The 20,678-nt window shown below is 27.5% G+C and overlaps 1 protein-coding gene across 1 annotated transcript; it reads right to left on the minus strand.

Annotated features, from left to right (window-relative positions):
- Positions 1–11,161: 11,161 nt before the first annotated feature.
- On the minus strand, positions 11,162–19,233 carry LOC112755494 (bifunctional 3-dehydroquinate dehydratase/shikimate dehydrogenase, chloroplastic). The gene is made up of 10 exons (XM_025803625.3): positions 18,957–19,233; positions 17,292–17,403; positions 16,453–16,674; positions 14,519–14,859; positions 13,638–13,701; positions 13,328–13,436; positions 12,850–12,999; positions 12,119–12,267; positions 11,850–12,012; positions 11,162–11,436 (listed from the first exon to the last, which is right to left on the minus strand). The coding sequence occupies exons 1-10, from the start codon at positions 19,157–19,159 to the stop codon at positions 11,393–11,395; spliced, it is 1,557 nt and encodes a 518-aa protein (XP_025659410.1). The 5' UTR covers positions 19,160–19,233; the 3' UTR covers positions 11,162–11,392.
- Between the last annotated feature and the right edge of the window lie 1,445 nt (positions 19,234–20,678).

Genomic DNA, 20,678 nt, shown 5'->3' on the forward strand with positions numbered 1-20,678 from the left:
AAAAAGGGGTGGTGACCCTCTACAGCTTGCACTTTGAAAAAATAATTTTTGAAGTCATAGAAGGATTCATCAAAAAGAGTGAAAATCCTCCGACCTTGTATGGCTCGGAAGGATACCCATTGCTGTTTGTTGTTTAGCCCACTAAAGGGCTTAGTCATATGGAAAAGAAAGAAGAAAATCCTCAAAGAGGTCGGAAAGTCCAAAGCGTGACTAACAAACTGATAAATCTTCAGAAAACCCCAAGAATTGGGGTGAAGTTGAGTGGGGGCAACTCGACAGTGGTGCAAAACAGATATTTCAAAATCCGAGAAAGGAAGAAAAACACCTAAGCGGGTGATCATACATTCATACATAAAGAAAAAATGAGGGGCCGCCTCATTGACTCTCCCAAAACAAACCCGGTCTTCCGGACCCGGGGTTATCAACTCATATTTTGGCTCGTCCTCCTCCGAAGTACAAAGCCTGTGATGAGTACGAAGATGAGTGATAAACTCAGCGTCGACCAAGGGTTCCTCCCCAAGGACCGTGACATCAACCCACTGAGAAAGAACATCTACAGAAACCATTTTTTCTTTATATAAAAGGGGACAGAAACCTACAAAAAGAAAAAAGAAAAAGAAAATCAAAAAACACGGTCCCTAAAGAGAGGGGATACGAAGCCAAAACCTACAGACCAACCTATCCACCCACAAAACAAAAGCATGCAAACATAAGGCATGACGTGAAAGAAGTAAAGCTAACCTTTATCCGAAAAGTGAAAGTTGGAAAAAGCAGAAATCTTCGAGCACAAGAATGCAGCACGAGCAAGGAAAGAAGAAGTATGAAAGATTGCAGAAACGGAAAAATGAAAGAGAGGGAAAGTATTTATAAACCTGCTAAGGGGCATAATGGTGAAAGCGGAGCAGTCATTAATGAGATTGCACCGTTACCAAAGCCCTCAATCCCTGAATGCTTCCCCAACGGACACGACGCTTGAATTGACGTAACTGTCAGAAACAAAAGGTCGCGAAAATCACGTCGGTTTATAAGACCCATGTTTCCTCCAAATAAGTCGACTACGAACCCGAGTTAAATACTTGAACCCAAGCTCTAAAGAGACTTTGGGCTCAAGTAGGGGCACTGTTCATACCCTGGCCCAACGTCAAAGGCCCAGGTCCAAATAAAAGGCCTAATCTGAAGGATTAAGCCTAGCTAAGTACCGACTTTCACGTAAGAAGTCGGTATCAACCACGACTTGATCTAAAGAAGTCGGACATGAGATTAGCTGGCAGATAAACACTCAATTCAAATGAGTAACCGCCCCTAAAATCTCTCTAACCGCTTCATAAAGCCATATCTTAACCTCCCCAAGATAATGGGACGGTTAACACCCTAAAGATACGGCACTACTCCAACGGTGGTTATTGGCTCGCCACTATAAATACACTGACACCGCTCAGGTATCTCTATGCCCAATACTCTCTAGACCTGCTAACACCCTTGCTGACTTAGGCATCGGAGTGTCTTTGCAGGTACCATCCCCCATTCACCCACGTATACAAGTCGGAAGGAGGCTCCAGCGTGTAAACCAACTCGGAGTTCACCCTTCGCGGACGATTGGGCCAACCTACACCATTTATTCTATTAATCTCCGGTTACCCACCGTAACAAATATATAAAAATACCAATTCGAAGTATATCAATTCAATTTTAATAGATAAATATATTATCATTAAAAGTTGATACACTATAGATGATGTTAAAATAAAATTAGTTTTTATTTGTTAATTTGGTGTTTAACAAATTAAAAAAATTAAATAAATGTAATGAAGAGCCAAAATTTGACTATTAAATATTTTTTTATTATAAAAATTAAAAATTTATCCATAAAAAATATATTTAGTTTGCTTAATATTAATAAAAAATTAATATCTAAATTATTTGAATATTTAAAAATAATTTTAGATTTTTTGTATGTTTATCTAATCAATTGTTGAAGAAAAACAAAAAAAATTGAAAATAAAACAAAAAAATGTTGTCTAAAATCAAATGGTTTAGTTTCTAAAACAAAAAAAAATATTGTTACAGAGATTCGAAAGAATATTATTTTTTTATTAGTGTTTTTTTTAAATTAGTTTTAAATTTGCCAATAACAACAACAATAGTTGAAGAAACTTCTTTAGCTATAAATATTATAAAGAGTCGATTTCGTAATCATATGGAAAATAAATTTTTAAATAATTATTTAATAACATATATAGAAAGAAAAATATTTGATTGTATTGATAATCAAAAGAAAATTAAAACCTATTTAACTTACTATTTTAGTGTTTAAATTTATTCGTTAGACAATTTAAAAATTAATTATATTTTACAATAACAAAAAAAATTATAAAAATTATAGTCATATTATATATACATTGTCCCTACTAACAAAATTTTCTGGATCCGTCACTGCTCGTTGGTCTCAAACGAATAAGTGCTGCAGCATGTAAAATAGTATGCCCCAAACCGAGGTTGGGAGATTTGTTCTCATAAGCAATGGTCTAGCAATTAATTGGAGGCGTTTAATAAGCGATTCTGCTAACCCATTTTGTGTGTGAACATAAGCTACTGGATCTTCAACACTTATTCCATTAGCTATACAATAAGTATCAAAAGCTTGGGAAGTAAATTTACCAGCATTATCAAGACGAATTGATTTGATTGGATTTTCTGGAAATTGTGCTTTTAATCGAATAATTTGAGCCAGTAATCTCGCAAACGCCAGGTTGCGAGGGACAATAAGCACACATATGACTATCTCGAAAATGCGTCTATCAGGACCATAAAATATCTAAAAGATCCACATGGTGGATGAATAGGTCCACATATATCACCTTGAATCCTTTCTAGGAATTCAGAGGACTCAAATCCAACCTTTACTGGTGATGGCCTTAAAATTAATTTTCCCTAAGAACATGCAGCACAACAAAATTCACTAGTTTTAAGAATCTTCTGGTTCTTTAGTGAATATCCATGGAAGTTTTCAATAATTCTCCTCATCATGGTTGTTCCCGGATGACCCAATCGGTCGTGCCAAGTTATGAATTCATTTGGGCTAGTAAACTTTTCGTTTACAATAGCATGTGATTTAATTGCACTAATCTTGGTATAATATAACTCAGATGAAAGTGAGGGCAATTTTTCTAATATAACCTTTTTATTTGAATCATGAGTTGTGATACATAAGTACTCATGATTTCCCTCATTCATAGTCTCAATATGATATCCATTTCGGCGAATATCTTTAAAGCTCAACAAGTTTCTTCGAGACTTGGTAGACAACAATGCATTATTTATTATGAATTTTGTTCCTCCAGGAAACAAAATTATAGCTCTTTCGGAGCCTTCTATCACATTGTCCGAGCCAATAATAGTATTAATACATTCTTCTTTTGGCACAAGATGGGTAAAATATATATTACTTTTAAGAATAGTGTGCAAACTTGCACTATCCGCAAGGTAAATATCTTCAGAATATGTCCTTGCCATTTTTCTTCAAAAATAAATAATAATAATAAAATGAGTAAAAGTACATGCACAGTAAAATTATTCACATAAATACTTAACAAACACACATATTAAACTATTTTATCATTGATCAAATAACCAATATTTCCTTCAGGATCCTCAAAGAAATTAGATACATCATAATGAGTGGTGAAATTTTTATAATTTGAAACAAAATTTGTTTCCTTTCCTTTGTCATCCTTTTTCAAGGATGCTTGATAAAGATCAACTAGGTGCCTTGGGGTACGACAGGTACGCGACCAATGGCCCTTTCCACCACAACGGAAGCATTTATCCTCAATTGATTTACTTTGTCCATTATTTCTTTCTTTATCCCACTTCTGGTGAGATCCTCTCTTTTGAACATAATTCATTTTTCTTCCATAATTTTTCTTGTTACTAAAACCTTGCCATTTACCTCTTCTGAGGTAGTTTGCCGCATTTATTTCAGAAAATGGGGTGGCGCCAGCTGGACGCGATTCATGATTCTTTTAAGAGTAACTGATTGTTGCGCTCATCAACAAGAAGGTAAGAAATTAGCTCAAAAAATTTTTAAATCCTTTTTTTCGATTGCTACTGCAGGAGCACATTCGAGACATAGAAGGTCGAGAAAGTTTTCCCTAACATATCGGGCTTGAGGAAGTATCACATGATTGTACCTTTCTTCAAGGTCTTTCCACATATTTGTAGGATCTTTTAATGTGGGATATTCATTTTTTAATCATTCGTCAAGATGACGATGAAGAAAAATCATGGCCTTGGCTTTATCCTTTTGGGATGCATTATTTTTAGCCTTAATGGTATGTCCAAGATCCATTGAATCAAGATGGATTTTAACAGCTAGTATCCATGATAAATAATTATTTTCAGATATATCAAGAGCATTATATTCAAGATGAAAGAGTTTCGATATAATAAAAATTTGTTACCTGAAGTCTTCCTAAAACTTCGTTAGAGTTTCGTGCTGATAACGTGTTGTGAAATAAATAAATAAATAAGGAAAACGTAAATATAAAATAGAGAAATAAATATGCTCTTATCTCACTATAATATAAATAATTTATATATTTATAGATATTATAATTATTGTAGTTTAAAATCACACAGAAATAAAAGAGAAGGAGAGAGTAATATTTGTAATATAAGAAAAGAGAGAGAATTATTTTTATTACTTGTACGTATATGGTTTCAGATCATGTCCTATTTATACATGTATAAAATGTTTATTTTTCAACCGTTATTTAATGAGATTCTCTTGATAACATGATCATTTATCATAAAAAAAAAGTTAAACCATTCAATAGATATCCACTTTTGTTCTTATCACAACACATATAAGGCTTCTACTTCCCACTGCAATGGCAATTAGGGAACCTGCATGTAAAGTGTAAACACAGTGGCTAAGGCATGTGATCCAGTGGCAAAAACTATTTGCCTCTAACTAAAGTCATATAAGTTCGAATTCTAGCAGTGATAATTAGGATAGTGTGTGTGAGTGGGTATGTGAGTGTGTTTGTAATGACAAAAAAAAATGTAAACACAATCATGAAATACATTACGCTGCATTTGTTTAGGTATAAAATATTGTGGTATGAATATAGAGACCCAAAATTATATTTAGTATAATTTTAAAATACTAATTATGAAACAGATCTTATAATTACTTATAAATTGTTATGTATTTTTTTATTGATTGTTATGCACTTTAAATTATATAATTTGAAATTTTTATTGATATTTTTTTTAAATTCTATGATACTGATGAAAAAATTTTCAATACTTATAGAAACTATGTACTAGATAATTAAAAATGGCGTGTGTTCTTTTTACTTTTACAGCAAGTACTATACATTTGTCATTCATGACATAATTTGTCTTCTCATTAGAATTAAGGATCTATAAACTATAGTTAATTTGAAAAAATTGGTTAAAAGGTGAATATTTTTTTAAGAATATTCAAAAAATAAAATAAAATTTATAAAATAAAAAAAGAAATAATAAAATAAAAATTGGTATTTTTTGTCAAAAAAGACATCCTCAAATAATAATAATAATAATAATAATCAAATTACTATACTTTTTTTATATTATTTGTTGCTTAGGTTGAATAACACATTAACGTCGTCTCTTTTATGTTTGGGTTTTTTTGTTTATAATTGTAAAAATAAGTTAACTTTAATTAAATTATTTTTTTTACGTTTTAAGAAACTATAATAAAAGATAATGCAAAAATTCACAAACAAATTTGTTGTACAATATAATTGTTTATTATTTATTTAATTTTTTCTATTTTAAAAATTTTAGGTGGTTGAAAAAATAATTAACATTTTAATTTAAAATCAAATATTTTTTACAAAAAAATGTTCGTTAAAAATTAAAAAATATGTAATTTAAAGTGCATAATAATCAGTAAAAAAATATATAACAATTTACTTTAAGTCATTATAAGTTCTCTTTTCATGATTGATATTTTAAAATTAAGATATTTATTATGTTTATTAGATTATGAAAATAATTTAATATAATAATTTAATTATTTTTAATAAAAAAATCATTATTATTAACTTTATCATTACTAGTGTAATATAAAAAAACACAAACTAATAGAATTGCAAGTTTTATTTTTAGAAGTCTGTGTTCTATGAAAAACACGTATTTATCTAGCACTGTAACCACGTTAGTTTTTTTTAAGTGCTGAAATTTTTCATCTTCAGCATCATAGAAGAATTTTTCAATACATGATATTAAGTAATCAAATTATGAAATTATACCATTTTTTTTATTTTGTAGATTGAACTATAAATAAAACTTTTAATAATATTACTCAGATTATTTTTTTTAATCAACAGTAAATATAGACTTATTTGTTATAATTTATTTGTTATACTTTTTTTATAATAAAAGTACAGAAAGAGTACGTAACATATAAAGTATAATAATTTAATAAAATTTTTTGTAGAAACTTTTTTTTATTATTTTCCGAGAAATTTATACAGAAGAATCACAAGAAGCACATCACAAGATCAGGTAAAAAAAAAAGAAAAGTACAAATAACAAGAGCATAAAAACAAAATAATTCCACAACATTACAACTTCTCTCTCTAAATTTCCTTTCCTAGTTATAATAAATCCTACAAGAAGAAGAAAAGAAAAAAGTTAAAAAATTTAATTTTTTTTAGACAGCACAAAATAAGAAAAGATATTAACGGGACTAAAAACCTGTAAACAAAAAGAAAAAATAGTACTACAGATAATTGAGCAAGAAGCTTTAAAATTCTTATTTCCTAAAAACTAAAGGTTTCATCTGTGAGCAGTGACGAGGGTCTCAATGAACCTCAACCCGTCAAATCTTGGAGCGAATTTTTCTTTCAAAGCTGAATCTTTCGGAGAGGAAGAGCCTCCGTGGTCACTCTGAAATCCACCAACCCGAATGGAGACATGCATAGAAGGCGAACTAGAAACTGTGGCGGTCAACGCGACGGCGACAGAAGCTACAAAGAGACTGAATTTCTTCATCATCTTGAAAATGACAAGTTCTTCGGAAAGAAGCGCGTTTGGCTGTCTATAAAATTAAGAAAAGAGAGAGATGAATTTTGGTGAAGTGTGCGTTGTTGCTAGTAGGGTTTGACAGCTTATACACAGTGAGGGAAGAAAGATGTGTTGTTACGAGTAGGATTTGACAGCTTATACATGGTGAGGGAAGAAAGAGAACGAAGCAACTCGCAAGTCATTCATTGTTCCTTGATTTCAGTGATTTGCATTGTGCATTTTTTTGACAAATTTTTAAGTTAAAATGGTTATATTTATATAGGTTTTGTTTGGGAGAGGGTGTTATTTAAATCATTTTTTATTAATATATGATGTATTTTTTATGTACTCTCATTAATATATTATTACTAAAAATAATTTAAATAATATCTTTCTATTATTTTGGTCAATTTTTTCGTTTAATTGAGGTTTATGCATTTTTAAGAGAAATTTCAGAAGATGCGCGATTATCTCAACTCGTCCTATTTTTATTGAATATAGAGTGAACTATCAAGTTAATTTGGTCTATTTTTTAAAATAATAACGCAATTCTTTAAGATAAAAATGATCCATTTAGATCTCTATCTTTTACTTTTGTGAACAATTCTATTTCTTCGTTAACTCTAAAAAAGTATTGACATGTGAAGTTCAAAAATATGTACAAATTTAATTGTCTCTAAATTTAAATTAGTTAGAAATTTATTTATTCTTATTTTTTAAATAATATCTTTTTTAAATTATTTTTTATTTATTATATTAATATTTTTAAAAAAATTATTGAATATATAGTATAATAAGTATTAACTAATTAATAAATTTTTTAAATTTAAAAATATCATTTAAAAACTAATTTTTCACAAGGACAAATTACTACCAATTTCCATAGAATTTTTCAATAAAAGGACATGCTTGTTGGGGTCTCTTATACAATGGAAGAGGCAGTTGCTGAAAAGTTGATTTTGTTTCTGGGCCATAAGAGAGGGTTCTTCAATTCTTGTTAACTATTAGTCTATTAGTAGGCGATGAAATTATCGCTATTGGCCCAATTCACCACACTCATCAATATTCCTTTCTTCGTTTGCATTATTCTTCATCTTTCTTATATTATATCATTAGAGACAACTTTTTTATTTCCTAAGTCTTCTACTGTCATTTTTCTATATCTTTATTTTCATCAGTATTTTCACAAACAAATAAACAGATAAAGATAAACACAAGAAAGTTATAAATACTACAGGTAATAAATATACATTTAACATGTCAAGTACATTTAGGCACATTCAGTTAATACACAAACAAGTAATTCAAGTAGTATGCATATGATGTATCCCTGTTCTATAACTGATGAGGTTCATCTGTCGGTTATCCAGCCAATCTGACAAGTCCGAAAACCTTAGACTATCTCTCGACGTGCATCTCCAACAGTCTATGCATGACTTTTTTCTCAAATAATCAATATTGCTCAATGGGGATTAATATTCTGAAGAATTTATAAGTGTCCGGTCACCCTTACGTCATAGGGTCAACAGAGTATCGAGTTTTCAACTTGGTACACGTGGTGGCAAGCCATGGTACTTTACCCAGAGAATCTTGTATCTTAGATCATTTAACCATTCAAGCCAAGTATCATACATGATCATTCATTTGATTATCATGCCAAGTATCATACATGATCATCCGTAACATTTCATAGTCAATTCATTATTTTTCAGCTTTACTTCACCTCTAAAGTTATCTCCATTTCCTAATTTCATCTGAATATCAAGTTTAACACTATTATTAATGATTAAAGGGATGAAAATAGAGGTTTAGAGGTTTGAAATACAGTTTAAAACATTGAAAACCATGTTTGTTAAAATAAGGGCCACGCGTACGCGTGGGAGTATGAAAGTGCAGCTCACGCACACGTCCCTTGTCATGCGTACGCGTGGACATGCTTGCTAATCCCTTACGCATGCGCATGGGACTAGTCGCGTACGCATCGCCAAGATTCCATGCCACGCGTACACGTGGGCATGCATTCTTTAAAAAAAAAAGCAGAATCAGTAGCAAAGCTGCAAAGTTGCAACAAACTATTTTTGAGTTCCAATCTTCCAACACCCATAACTTCTTTGATTTGAAATATTTTTCATCCGTTCTTCAAATGGCATAAACTTCATAAACCCAATTTTCATTTTAAAATAAATTGGAAGCAAATTGAGTATCCGAAAGCTAGGTTATGCCTCGCCAAAGTTCAGCCGAAAACCAACTTTTTGCAAAACCCCTTTAAACCTTATTTACATCCAAAATTTCCATTCCCTTCCTTACCAAATTTACCATTCCAACTTTATATATATGCTAATAACAAGACTCAACACAATTCTACACCATATTCTACACCATGCTTTCAATCACCACTCATCAACATTTTACATTTTAAGAAATTCATCATGGCTTTATTCAATATATTTGCAATCTCATAACCACCAACTTATTCATGCTTCATTGTTACCTCAATATAATAACAACCTCCATCACATAATCAAATCACATCATAAATATCAAGAACACTAAGTTTTCACAGAACATTATACATTAAATGCACGAAACTTAAATAATACCTTTACCGATTCCCACGTAGCGACCAAAGCAATTTACCCAACACAGACATAGCCACTCAGAATTCAATAAACATTAGGCTCAACTTTCTCAAAGTTCCAGTATTCACAATTTCAAATTCCTATTATATATCTAGTTTAATACTCAAAACTCAAATTGAATGAAATTAAAATATAATTATGGTATCCTCACCTTACCCAAGCTTCACATAAGCAAGAGTGAACGTTCTCCTCAAGTTAATTGGATCTTAAAACATCAAAAGTAAAGAAATTCAACATCTCTTTTCAATTTTCGAAAAATTGGGGGAAAGGAGTGGCTGGGAATGATTAATGGCTTACCTATAAAATTGTTCCGGTAGAAACGTAGAGCTCGACGCGGTGGACGTGTGGTCGCAAACAGTGCGGCGATCAAAGCTCGGACGGAAGAGCTACGGCGGTTGAAGTTTGTCGTAAGGGTTCGAGAATGTTTCGTTTCTCTTCTCCCCTGGAAGCCTTCAGCTTCGTTTCTGCTGAAATGAGGGAGAAGAAAGAGCTTGGGTTCATTTAATTGCTGAACCGGTTGGGCTTATGGATTCGGTTTGGGCCCGTTCAATCGGTTCGGTCCGTTCAGTCTAATCATAGACTGCTTTTTTTTTTTTAAATTAATGTCAAAATTCTCGTTTCAATGAGTTCTATGCCTCTATCTTAATTTGATATAATATTCGCATTTCTAATTTTCTTTAATAAAAACTAATTTATTGACTAATTATTTACTAATTTAACGGAGTTTACATTTTATAGTTAACTTTATATATTCTTTATGTATTTCTACTATAATTAATTACTATCAACATTAAACTAATAAAAAAATAATCTAAATAACACATTTCATAACATGAAAAGCTGCTCTTTAAATTTCAAATATTTATTTAAAAATGAAAAAAAATAAGTAAAAATTAAGAAAATAAGAAAAAGAATATAATAATAAAATAAATTTTACCATTTTTATCTTATTTTACAATAATATAATTTTTTTTCTTCTCTCTCATTTTTTTCCATTGAAGAACATACATTTTTTCAATTTTGTTAAATAATCAACAAAATGTCCAGCTAACTAAGCCAACTAGCATTTTTTACTTTTTGAATTTTTTTAGAAGAAATGTCAATTCAAATTATTAAAAAAATATCCGAATTCTAATAAAAAAATACATCTAAAATTAAACAATAACAAATATTCAAATCCTGATAAAAAAATCTAAAATAAAAAAACACATCTAAAATTAAATAATAACAAATATCTAAAATTATTGTAAAATCATTTTAAAAATTTTTAAAATTCAAATTATCAGTTTAAAGAAAACATCTAAAAATTAAACAAAAAACATTTAAAATTGGGATAAAGTATTGTTTTGTCCCAGTATTTGAGGTGAATCTTATTTTAGTCTCTAACATTTTAATCATCATATTTTTATCCCAAAACGTTTAAAATGAATGATGATCATAAAAATTATATACTAAAATTATTATTTATACTCTATACAATAATTCTTTAACTTCTTTGAAAAAAGGAGAGCAAATGATCCATAAATAATGACTTTCATTATTCATTCAACATCAAACATTATTATACATAAATAATACATATCACTCTGCATTGATATTATTACATTTCTTCGTAATATGTTTCTTGTTTTGTTATTAACAAGAGAACAAGTAACAAATTCATCTTATGGACGAAATATGATGTTAATAAGAAATCAAAATTGTTCCAGAATAAGCTTGCGCATGAATGCCTCTGGAGCTGCAATGCACAAGAGAAAAGAAAAACAAATACATATTAAAATTGGATGTTATAAATTCAATTTGTCTAGTAACAATCTCAACATAAAGTTGTAACACATACAAATATAACTACATCTAATTAAAAAGGATATAAACATTGAAATAGACAAAAATAAAATGTTTTCACAAATTAAAACACTTTAATTACTCAACAACAAAGATATTAACATCTTAAAAGATAATAAATCATAATGAAAAATGTTCGAGGATTATCAGAATTTATTATTTTTGACCAACAGTTTAGCTATCAATGTTTAAAAGTGTACATTAAAAGTATATTATTAGATTACTAGACTAAAACAATTCGATTGATGGCTACCGAAAACAGTAAATTCTGATGGTCTTCTAATATTTGTCAATTAGAATTAGTACCTAATCCATCGGTAAAAAGTCGGAATTGGCCAAGAGCCTGTCTTATGAACATTTCAACACCACTGACCACAATGGCTCCAGACTCAGCAGCCTCTTGCAAGAGCCTTGTATTTCTTGGTGTGTAAACAGCATCAAACACAACCTCATATGCTTTCAATGCACCCTATATATGCAACCACCATTAAAAGATGATGTGAATTATGCATATTGAATGATTTTAAGTTGTAGCTAGTTAGATAGGAGTAAAAGTAATTTATATGAAGAAGAACCTTGGCTATAGGAGTTTCATTGGACTTAGGTTCCATTCCGACAGAAGATGCATTTGCAAGGATCATATTATTTTGTGGGGAGAATCTATCTAAGTCTTCATATGGTAGAGCTTCTCCTGAGACTGCATGTGCAAGTGCTTTTGCTCTCTCTATCAAACAATAACCGTATATATTCTTGTAATTTCTATGTACCATATATGATATATACAAGGACAAATTTTAGACTCTATATATGTAAGGGGAAAAAATTTGTATAATGCCTTAAATGATTTCTTCACATAAAAATAGTATTGTGAATTATTAGATGTTTAATATATTTAACTAAATATGTTTGACTAACTATCTAAAAATTTACAATATCATCTTTATGTGAAGATTTCATAATGTGAATATTTTTTAATAAAAAATAATATTCTTTAATTTAATTTCTAGTTCAATATTTTATACTGTATTAATTTTTCAAAATGATTTTAGAAACATTTAAGAATTTTTTTATTAGATGATAATTTCTTTTACTTATAAAAGTTAAATTTAAGGTATTTTATCAAAAGGATTATGTTAGGTAACTAATAATTTTTTTGAACAATATGAATAATCACCAATCAAATTAAAACATACTATACCTCCAAATTATCTACCTAAATTTTAATATTAGAATAATTATCCATATACCTAATGAAATAAACATCTGAGATTTAGTATTTTCATTATCTATCTATATTTTTTCTTACCAAAATTACGATTGAAAATGACGACTCGTGCTCCTCTACTTTTTGCACCATAGGCAAGTGCCCTTCCTGCACCTCCTGCTCCGACCAGCACAAATATTTTTTCTGCAAGTGGAGAGGATTCTGGGTCTTTGCCATTCACATATTTTCTACCTGTTCAATCAAATAAATATATATTTTTTTTAACATAATATATGTTTTTATAAACTGTTAGATAGATTTACATATTTTAGTAAATTATTTAATTGAATACTATCAATATTTTATCTGTCAATTTTATGTAAAGACATTTTTACGTGAGTAATTACCTAATTTTTTTTTCAAATATTAACAGATAAAACTAAATCAAATTAAACACTAAAAATATTTTAAGAATTTTTCAAAAAATTTAAAATAAAAAAATACACTTTACCCTAACTTTTAGTATATGGAAAGATATGTTTATAGTAACTTAGAAATTATGGTTTGATTGTGAAGGTACCTCTCATTGCATCCTCTATTGCTGTGATACAAGCCTCACAATCTGTATTGTAACCAATTAGCTTTCCATCAATGGGCCTTCTTATTATAGTATTTACAGCTCCAATGGACTACATAATACAAATGGAAGACCATCATTTAGAACATACTTTACCACACTTAATTAGATCAACATAAAATTTATCTTAATTAAATTTGAATAAATTAATGCTCATGTGAAGAATAATATTGTGCACCTAAATAATGATTTAGTTTCTATAGGTCATTTAGGTAAATTGACACATCTTCAATGACTATTGTTTATTACAAACCTTAGCAAGTGGATGAACTTCATCACAACAATTGATTGCTGCCTCTTTATGAGGGATTCCAACACTGCATAAATTTCATGTAGAAGAATTACTCCTTTTTTCCATGCATGTATATAATAATTTCACTTATTATAGTAATCAACATTCAGGGGAAAAAAATTATATATGGAAAAAGTTTGAGTAATATCCTTAAAATGGCTTTTTGAGAAAAGGAAAAATAGGTTTTTTCCTTTTAATTTACTGACATTTAAGTTCTTTAAAATTTACAAATATATTTAAGTTCTAGACCTTTTTAAAATTTAGATATATCGATCTTTCATGTTTACTTGGGTCAATCAGACTCAACCGATAAATTAAACGTGACTCCTATTGTACTGGTTTAGTCGTACATATATATGAGAGAGTTTTTAAAATGCAACAAGTTAGACTCAAAGATCGATGTATCCAGATTTTGAATAAATTGAGGATTTAAATGTATTTTTAAATACTCAGAAATTAAATGTCCGCAAACTAAAAAGTTAGGTATCAATTTGTCTTTTTTTTTTAATTCCAAGATATGAGAAATTAAGAAAACGTTAGAGCAAATTATAAATTTTTTAATTCTAAAAGGTAATTTTGTTTGGATGAATTTTATTTTTTATTTTAAATATTTTAAAAAAGCAATTCATTTGAAGCTAATTGTAAATTTTTATTTTTAATTTTTAAAAAATAATTTTACTAGAGCAAATTGTGAAAAGTAAATACGTTAGAGTAAATTTTAAACATCACTTTATCTGCGTAATTCACATATTTGTACTATTTTTCAGTAAAATACATAATCCAGAATCATATCAAAATTAAAAAATGCAATATTGAAGCATACTTATTAAGAAAATGCATACCTGAAACCTGCAAAGTCAGTGCTTGTATAAGTCTTGAAGAACTCTTTAACATCGTCAACCAACATTGGCACATAAATTCCATTGTAACCTGCATGTCTAAAAGTAGGGTTGTGCAAAATAGGCCCTTTGCTATGGCCCACTGGGTTTGATACAAGCCCAAAAACTTTGGTATCGGCATTCAGATGCTCCAATTTATACACATTTTTAAGGCTAACAAGAGTTGGCAAGCCTGCTATTGGTTTTCCCTCCAAAGAACCATATACCAAAAATCCTCCGAATTTTGGTCCCAATAATTGGCATATAAGGCCTCTACTTCCCACTGCAATGGCAATTAGGGGAACCTGCATGTAAAGTGTAAACACAATCATGAAATATATTGTTCTGCGTTTGTTTACATATATGAACATTGAGATTGATATAGAGATATAAAATTGTATTCGATAGATAAGATATAGAAAGAAATAATATATTTAGAGATATTAAATTAATGTATTTTGCATATATTTTGAATACAGAAATACTAACAAAAAACACAATTTTTTTTATATTATTATTCATGTTAATTTTATAATTATATTTATTATTATTATATTTTTTTTAAATTTTTCAAATAAAAAAATAAAAATAAATTAAACTTTCATAATTTATTCTAATTTATCACCAAACAATATACAAGAATACTAATTTTTATATTTTTATTATTTATATTTTATTTTCAGTATTTTATCTTATTCTATTTTAAGAATAAAAAACAGCCTTAATAATTTCAAGATACAAAATTATCTATATGAATAAAAATTCTCAAATTTTTTGTTTACAATATTTATTTATCACCTTTTAGGTAAATTAATGTGGTTTGACTTATCTATTGCTCCCATATTGAATATAAAGAACTTATTGCAAAATTGGCAATTATACCCGGTACATAATAAACAATAACATATTTATACAATCAATTAATTATTCAATAATGATATTTTGGTAAATATTTTCTTCTATAATAAATCCATAATTGATTTATGTCTATATTTTTTAAAGAAATTTATTGCAAATAGTTTAACGATATTTATACCAATAGTTGTCCAAAACTGTCGTTAAATATTTTGGTATTTGACAACGCTTTATTTAGTGATAAATTTATAATTATCGCCAAATAATTTTGGCATCTGTTAATTCCACAGGTAAAAATTAAATATAACTCCTTCTGCCACGTGAGAATAAGTTGTATAAAAAATTTTAGAAAAATAAATGTTGATATTGGTATATTTTTAGAGAACCAGGTTATATACACACAAGTTAAAAATATGGATAAAGTATGCATTTAATTTTACCTGTTGAAAATCTATAAAATATGTGGATATTTTGTTGAGTTGTCATATTTATTAAATGGTGGATATATTTTGAATATGACATTTATTAATATTCATTTGACACACATATTTTTTGTGTTTAATTACGTCTTAATAAAAAATAATTTTTTTTTTCAACGCTTAGATATATTTAAATATCATCACGTATCAACATGTCTAGTCTTATTCTAAACATGTAATCTTTAAATGGGTTTAAAAATAAATATATTATTATTTATTTAAACAAAAAATATTTTAAATACTTTATATAATTAAAAAATATTAAAAATAGTTAAAATGTTAATTTATATTTTAATACTAATAAAATATTAAAATATTATTATAATTTATCTAAAAGATAATTTTTATTATATATATATCATGTCTTATAAAAATTTAAAATTTATATATTTGTATCGTATCTTGTGTTTATGTCAGTATCCATGCATAATAAACAGACAAAATATATAGATAGAATGTGCATTTAAATCTTAGTGTTTGTAAATAAAAATACGTGGTCAATGAAAAGTTTATGATACTTCATTTACATACAAACTAGTCATTTAATTAGAAATTATTTGATACCTGGCAATGTGTGAGCATCCGAAAAATTGGCACTAAATCAGTGATGTAATTAACATCAATTTTGAGTTTGATAACATCAGCTCCTGTAAATTGCATATCTGCAATTAGATCTCCTAATGTCTCAGCTGATGGGGCTTTCCCTCCATTGATATACCTTGATACAATAAATTTACTCTTGGGGTTCTGAATTTTGTATTGGAATATGCATATATCAGAAGCCAGCTGAAAATAAAAAGGTTAGTATAAAATAAAAAAGAGTTTTTAAAATCTTTAATTTCTTTAATAAAAAATGAATGGTCCATTATATTGTGTTGATATCTATATATATATTGTCTTTGAAATTTGTTACAAGCTTAAAAAGTACACCTAAATTTTATTTTATTTTAATTTTATTTAAAAAAAATCAATTTGCAATATATATAAATTATGGCTAACTTTTTAAAAAATTTAGTATTAATTCAGTAACAATTTTATAAAAAGAATTTTAAACACAAGTAAATTAAACATAATTTTCATATATTATTGTTAGATTGGTTTTAAATTGTTTAAAAATTTATCTGTCAGTAGTATATATATTTAATACAAATAAAAATTTTCAAGAACAAAATTAAAATAAAATAAAATTTAAAAATATTTTTAAAATATTTGACAAACTTTAACAACAAAAAATATACTTTATCCTATTTTTTTTATAATAAAGTCTTAAATCATTATTAAATTCTTCATAAAATAAAACAAAAAACTGGGATCTTGCAATTATTTTAATTAACCTTGAAATTACATGTACCCACACTTTAGAAGTGAGAAGAAGCCAAATCCTTGAAATGTATGATGACTACCTCATAATCCAGTTCAATAAACTCCACCTCCAATTCCATTGCCACTCTTAGTACTTCCAACAATGTAGCTTTGCTTTTACTTTTGTTTATCATACTTGATGGTGATTGGTCTCTGTTAATTAATCACAATTAAGGAAATAAACATCAGCTCAAAATTAGCAATATAATCATATGCTATACACCACTTATAAAATGTCGCTCCTTAGTTCTAAGGTATTTATTACTTAACATTTTAGTGCATTTAAAATTTGAGTAATGCTACCAACACAATAATCAAAAGTTATTTTATTTAATTTGATATTTATTTTTTATATATAATATTTATAATTATATATTTATTGTGTCTAATATTATATATTATTATAACAGTAATTAATAAATACAAATAAAAATAAAATAAAAAACAATAAATTATGACCACTTTTGATCTCCAAATTTTAGTCCCAAAAGTAACAAAAATACTTTTTTTTAGTTATTTTTTTTATATTTTGATCAATAGTGACAAAACTAATCAAGAGTAACTTTTGTACATAAATCAAAACTGTACCAAAATGTGGTCCATTTGCATGTGACATATTAATAACAATAATGAAAAAAAGACATTTTAATACCAAGAAAAACTGGACCAATAATATATATATATATATATATATATATATATATATATATATATATATATTTTATTATGAGAATAGAATTTTTATTTAAGAATAGGAGAATGTATTTATAATTATCGGATAACTTTAAATGATTAGAATTATATTATGTTTTAAATTTAAATGATGTGACCAACATTTAAGTAATTTGTTGTTCTAATCATCCGTAATTTCTAGATAATCTACTACCAATCGATAAATATTTTTATTTTTTTAATCAAATTTGCATTGTTTGTCAAATTGTTCTTATTATTTTCGTCACTATTTCCAAGTGAACCCCACTTGATTCAACCAATCAAATTCATTGATAGTATTTACTATTTAGTACTGATGCAAACAATAAAAAAAAGTGTAAAAACTAGTAAAGTAACTTAAAAATGAGATAAAAAAACATAACAAGCTAAAATATGAAAATAATATATACACACAATATCATAATGACTCAGTTTAATTATTCATAATAAATTTAAAAAAAGTAATGAAGCTAAGATATATAAAATGCTACTTTCTATTCTCAAATTATTTATTTATGAAGTATTTTTTTAATAAAAAATATTATTTGTATATTAAAATCAGTCACTATATGTTTGTATATAAATAAACAATAATATTATAAAGACAAAAAAAATCAGAATTTATCTTATTTAGTAATTATTAATTGTTGTAGCAATTAATAAATGCTAAAAAAAGTAAATTTTGGCTAAATTTTGTTTGTTACCAAATATTTTTGATAAATATACATGTTATTAACTCATTTTCAATGTGTATTTTATAATAGTAGCTGATTTTAGTGTACACGTAATTAAATAAATATTTTTTATATATGATAAATGTTAGAAGAAAAAAATCTAACTCGTTAAGATCTGAAAAAGTAAAGGGTATGGTCCTTTCCAAATTTTGAAAGAAGTTTTAACAATTTTATAAGAGTTTGGCCTGAAAAATAATGAAACACATGCATAAATAAATTAATAAGCATAATTATATTATTATAAAAGAAGAAAAGTAAAACCTGAGAGACACAATTGCAGGGAGTGTTCTGAAGTTGATGAGGCTGTGAAGTTGAGAAATGTGAATGAAAGACAAAGCATGAATGCATAGCTCAACAATGTTGGCACCTTCTGCTTTGGCCTTAACCATGGAAGACGCCATTTCTTCCATAGTTTCACATTCAAGTGCTGCACAAACCAGAGGGTAATTGTTCATGGATCCCATGAATTATGAATTAATAAGTGATGATGATACGAAGAATAGAGTGTTATGCTATGCTATCACTTTGCAACTGATTTGCCACAACTTTATAGGCAAAGGAACAAGGTGTAACTATTTATATATATAACTTCATGGGACTTTATATGTTTATAAAATATTATTATTGTTTCGAAAATTAGCTGAAACGGATGGATTTGGACCTGAACATGAAGTTTATATTTTTTTGAGGTACTGTCATTCGAAGTTCCTCGTGAGGAGGTGAGAGGTGGTACCTACAAGAGACTCAAATGTTTAAGTTAATAAGAATTTAAGTAGATTTCAGTAAATTGGATTCTGAATAAGTGAATATACTTAAGGCTTTGTTAGTATATTTATAGTAAAAAAAAATAATCACTTTAGAGTAGTTATATCTTTGATGGTGGATGACCGTTCTTTTTATTTTAAAAACTTGTTGAGATCTTTTTTTTAGATAAAATAGAAAGATAATAAAAAATATTTCAAGAGATAGTCACTTACTTAGATAAGTAGAGTTGAACCATTCTTGTCGTGTCCAACCTCTATGAGGTCGGATAAGTAAATGAGGTCACATTTTTTGATAGATTTTTATTTTTATTAGATTTGACTTTATGTTTTTGGATCATGTATAAATAATAATAATAATAATAATAATAATAATAATATTATTATTATTATTATTATTATTATTATTATTATTAATTATTATTATTATTGTTATTATTATTATTATTATTATTATTATTATGAAACACTTGAATAATAAGTTATAATATCTCAATTTAACATATAACTCGGTTATTACAAATATTATTTTATTATTATCTTATTAATTTCAAATCATAGTTAAATATTTCGTATTTGTAACGAATTATATTTCGGATGGGAATATATAGGATTGTTGATTATAAAAAAAATTAAAAAATTATTCTTTTATTACTCCTAAAAATTCATTTTAGAAAAATATTTATTTAAGCAACGGAATATCTTTGGTAAGTATCGACACTGCCTGAAAAATTTTGACAGAAGTAATACCGGCGATAAGTTGTAAGAAACAATTATATTATTAAAAGAGTTTTAAGTGTATCAGAAATACTAGTGTTATAAATATTATATTATTGTTGTTGGTGTACAAATAGTTAATTAGCATGTGGAATCTATTCCAATTCTTAATTTTGTTCAAGCCAAATTGAACCATTATAGATATAGTTAGACAATTTTATCTCATGTTATAACCATGTTCAATCATTGAAAAGTTTTAATAGAAATATGACTCTTTAATATCGATTTTCTAGTAAATTTTTTGAGCAAAAATGTTTTTTAATCCCCTTTAACATGCCATGTGCAAATCATGAGCAATGAAGGACACACATTATTATAAGTGCAGTGGTGGAACTGGTTTTATATCATATCATATGGGCACGCATATCAAAATAATATACTTAGGTTATGATAATGAGAGTGACTACCATAACATTTGGTTATATTATTAATTTATTATAACTCA

This window comes from Arachis hypogaea, chromosome 2 (genome assembly GCF_003086295.3).
Source record: "Arachis hypogaea cultivar Tifrunner chromosome 2, arahy.Tifrunner.gnm2.J5K5, whole genome shotgun sequence".
NCBI classification, from domain to species: Eukaryota; Viridiplantae; Streptophyta; class Magnoliopsida; order Fabales; family Fabaceae; genus Arachis; species Arachis hypogaea.

What these genes read in the sequence shown, in the direction of transcription:
- LOC112755494 (XM_025803625.3), bottom strand. Translation starts at nt 19,159, where the DNA reads ATGGGATCCATGAACAATTACCCTCTGGTTTGTGCAGCACTTGAATGT. An exon ending in CCTGCAATTGTGTCTCTCAG is followed by an intron (nt 17,404 to 18,956) that starts GTTTTACTTTTC and finishes ATTAATTAACAG; the next exon opens with AGACCAATCACCATCAAGTA. An exon ending in ACTTTTTACCGATGGATTAG is followed by an intron (nt 11,437 to 11,849) that starts GTACTAATTCTA and finishes TGTGCATTGCAG; the next exon opens with CTCCAGAGGCATTCATGCGC.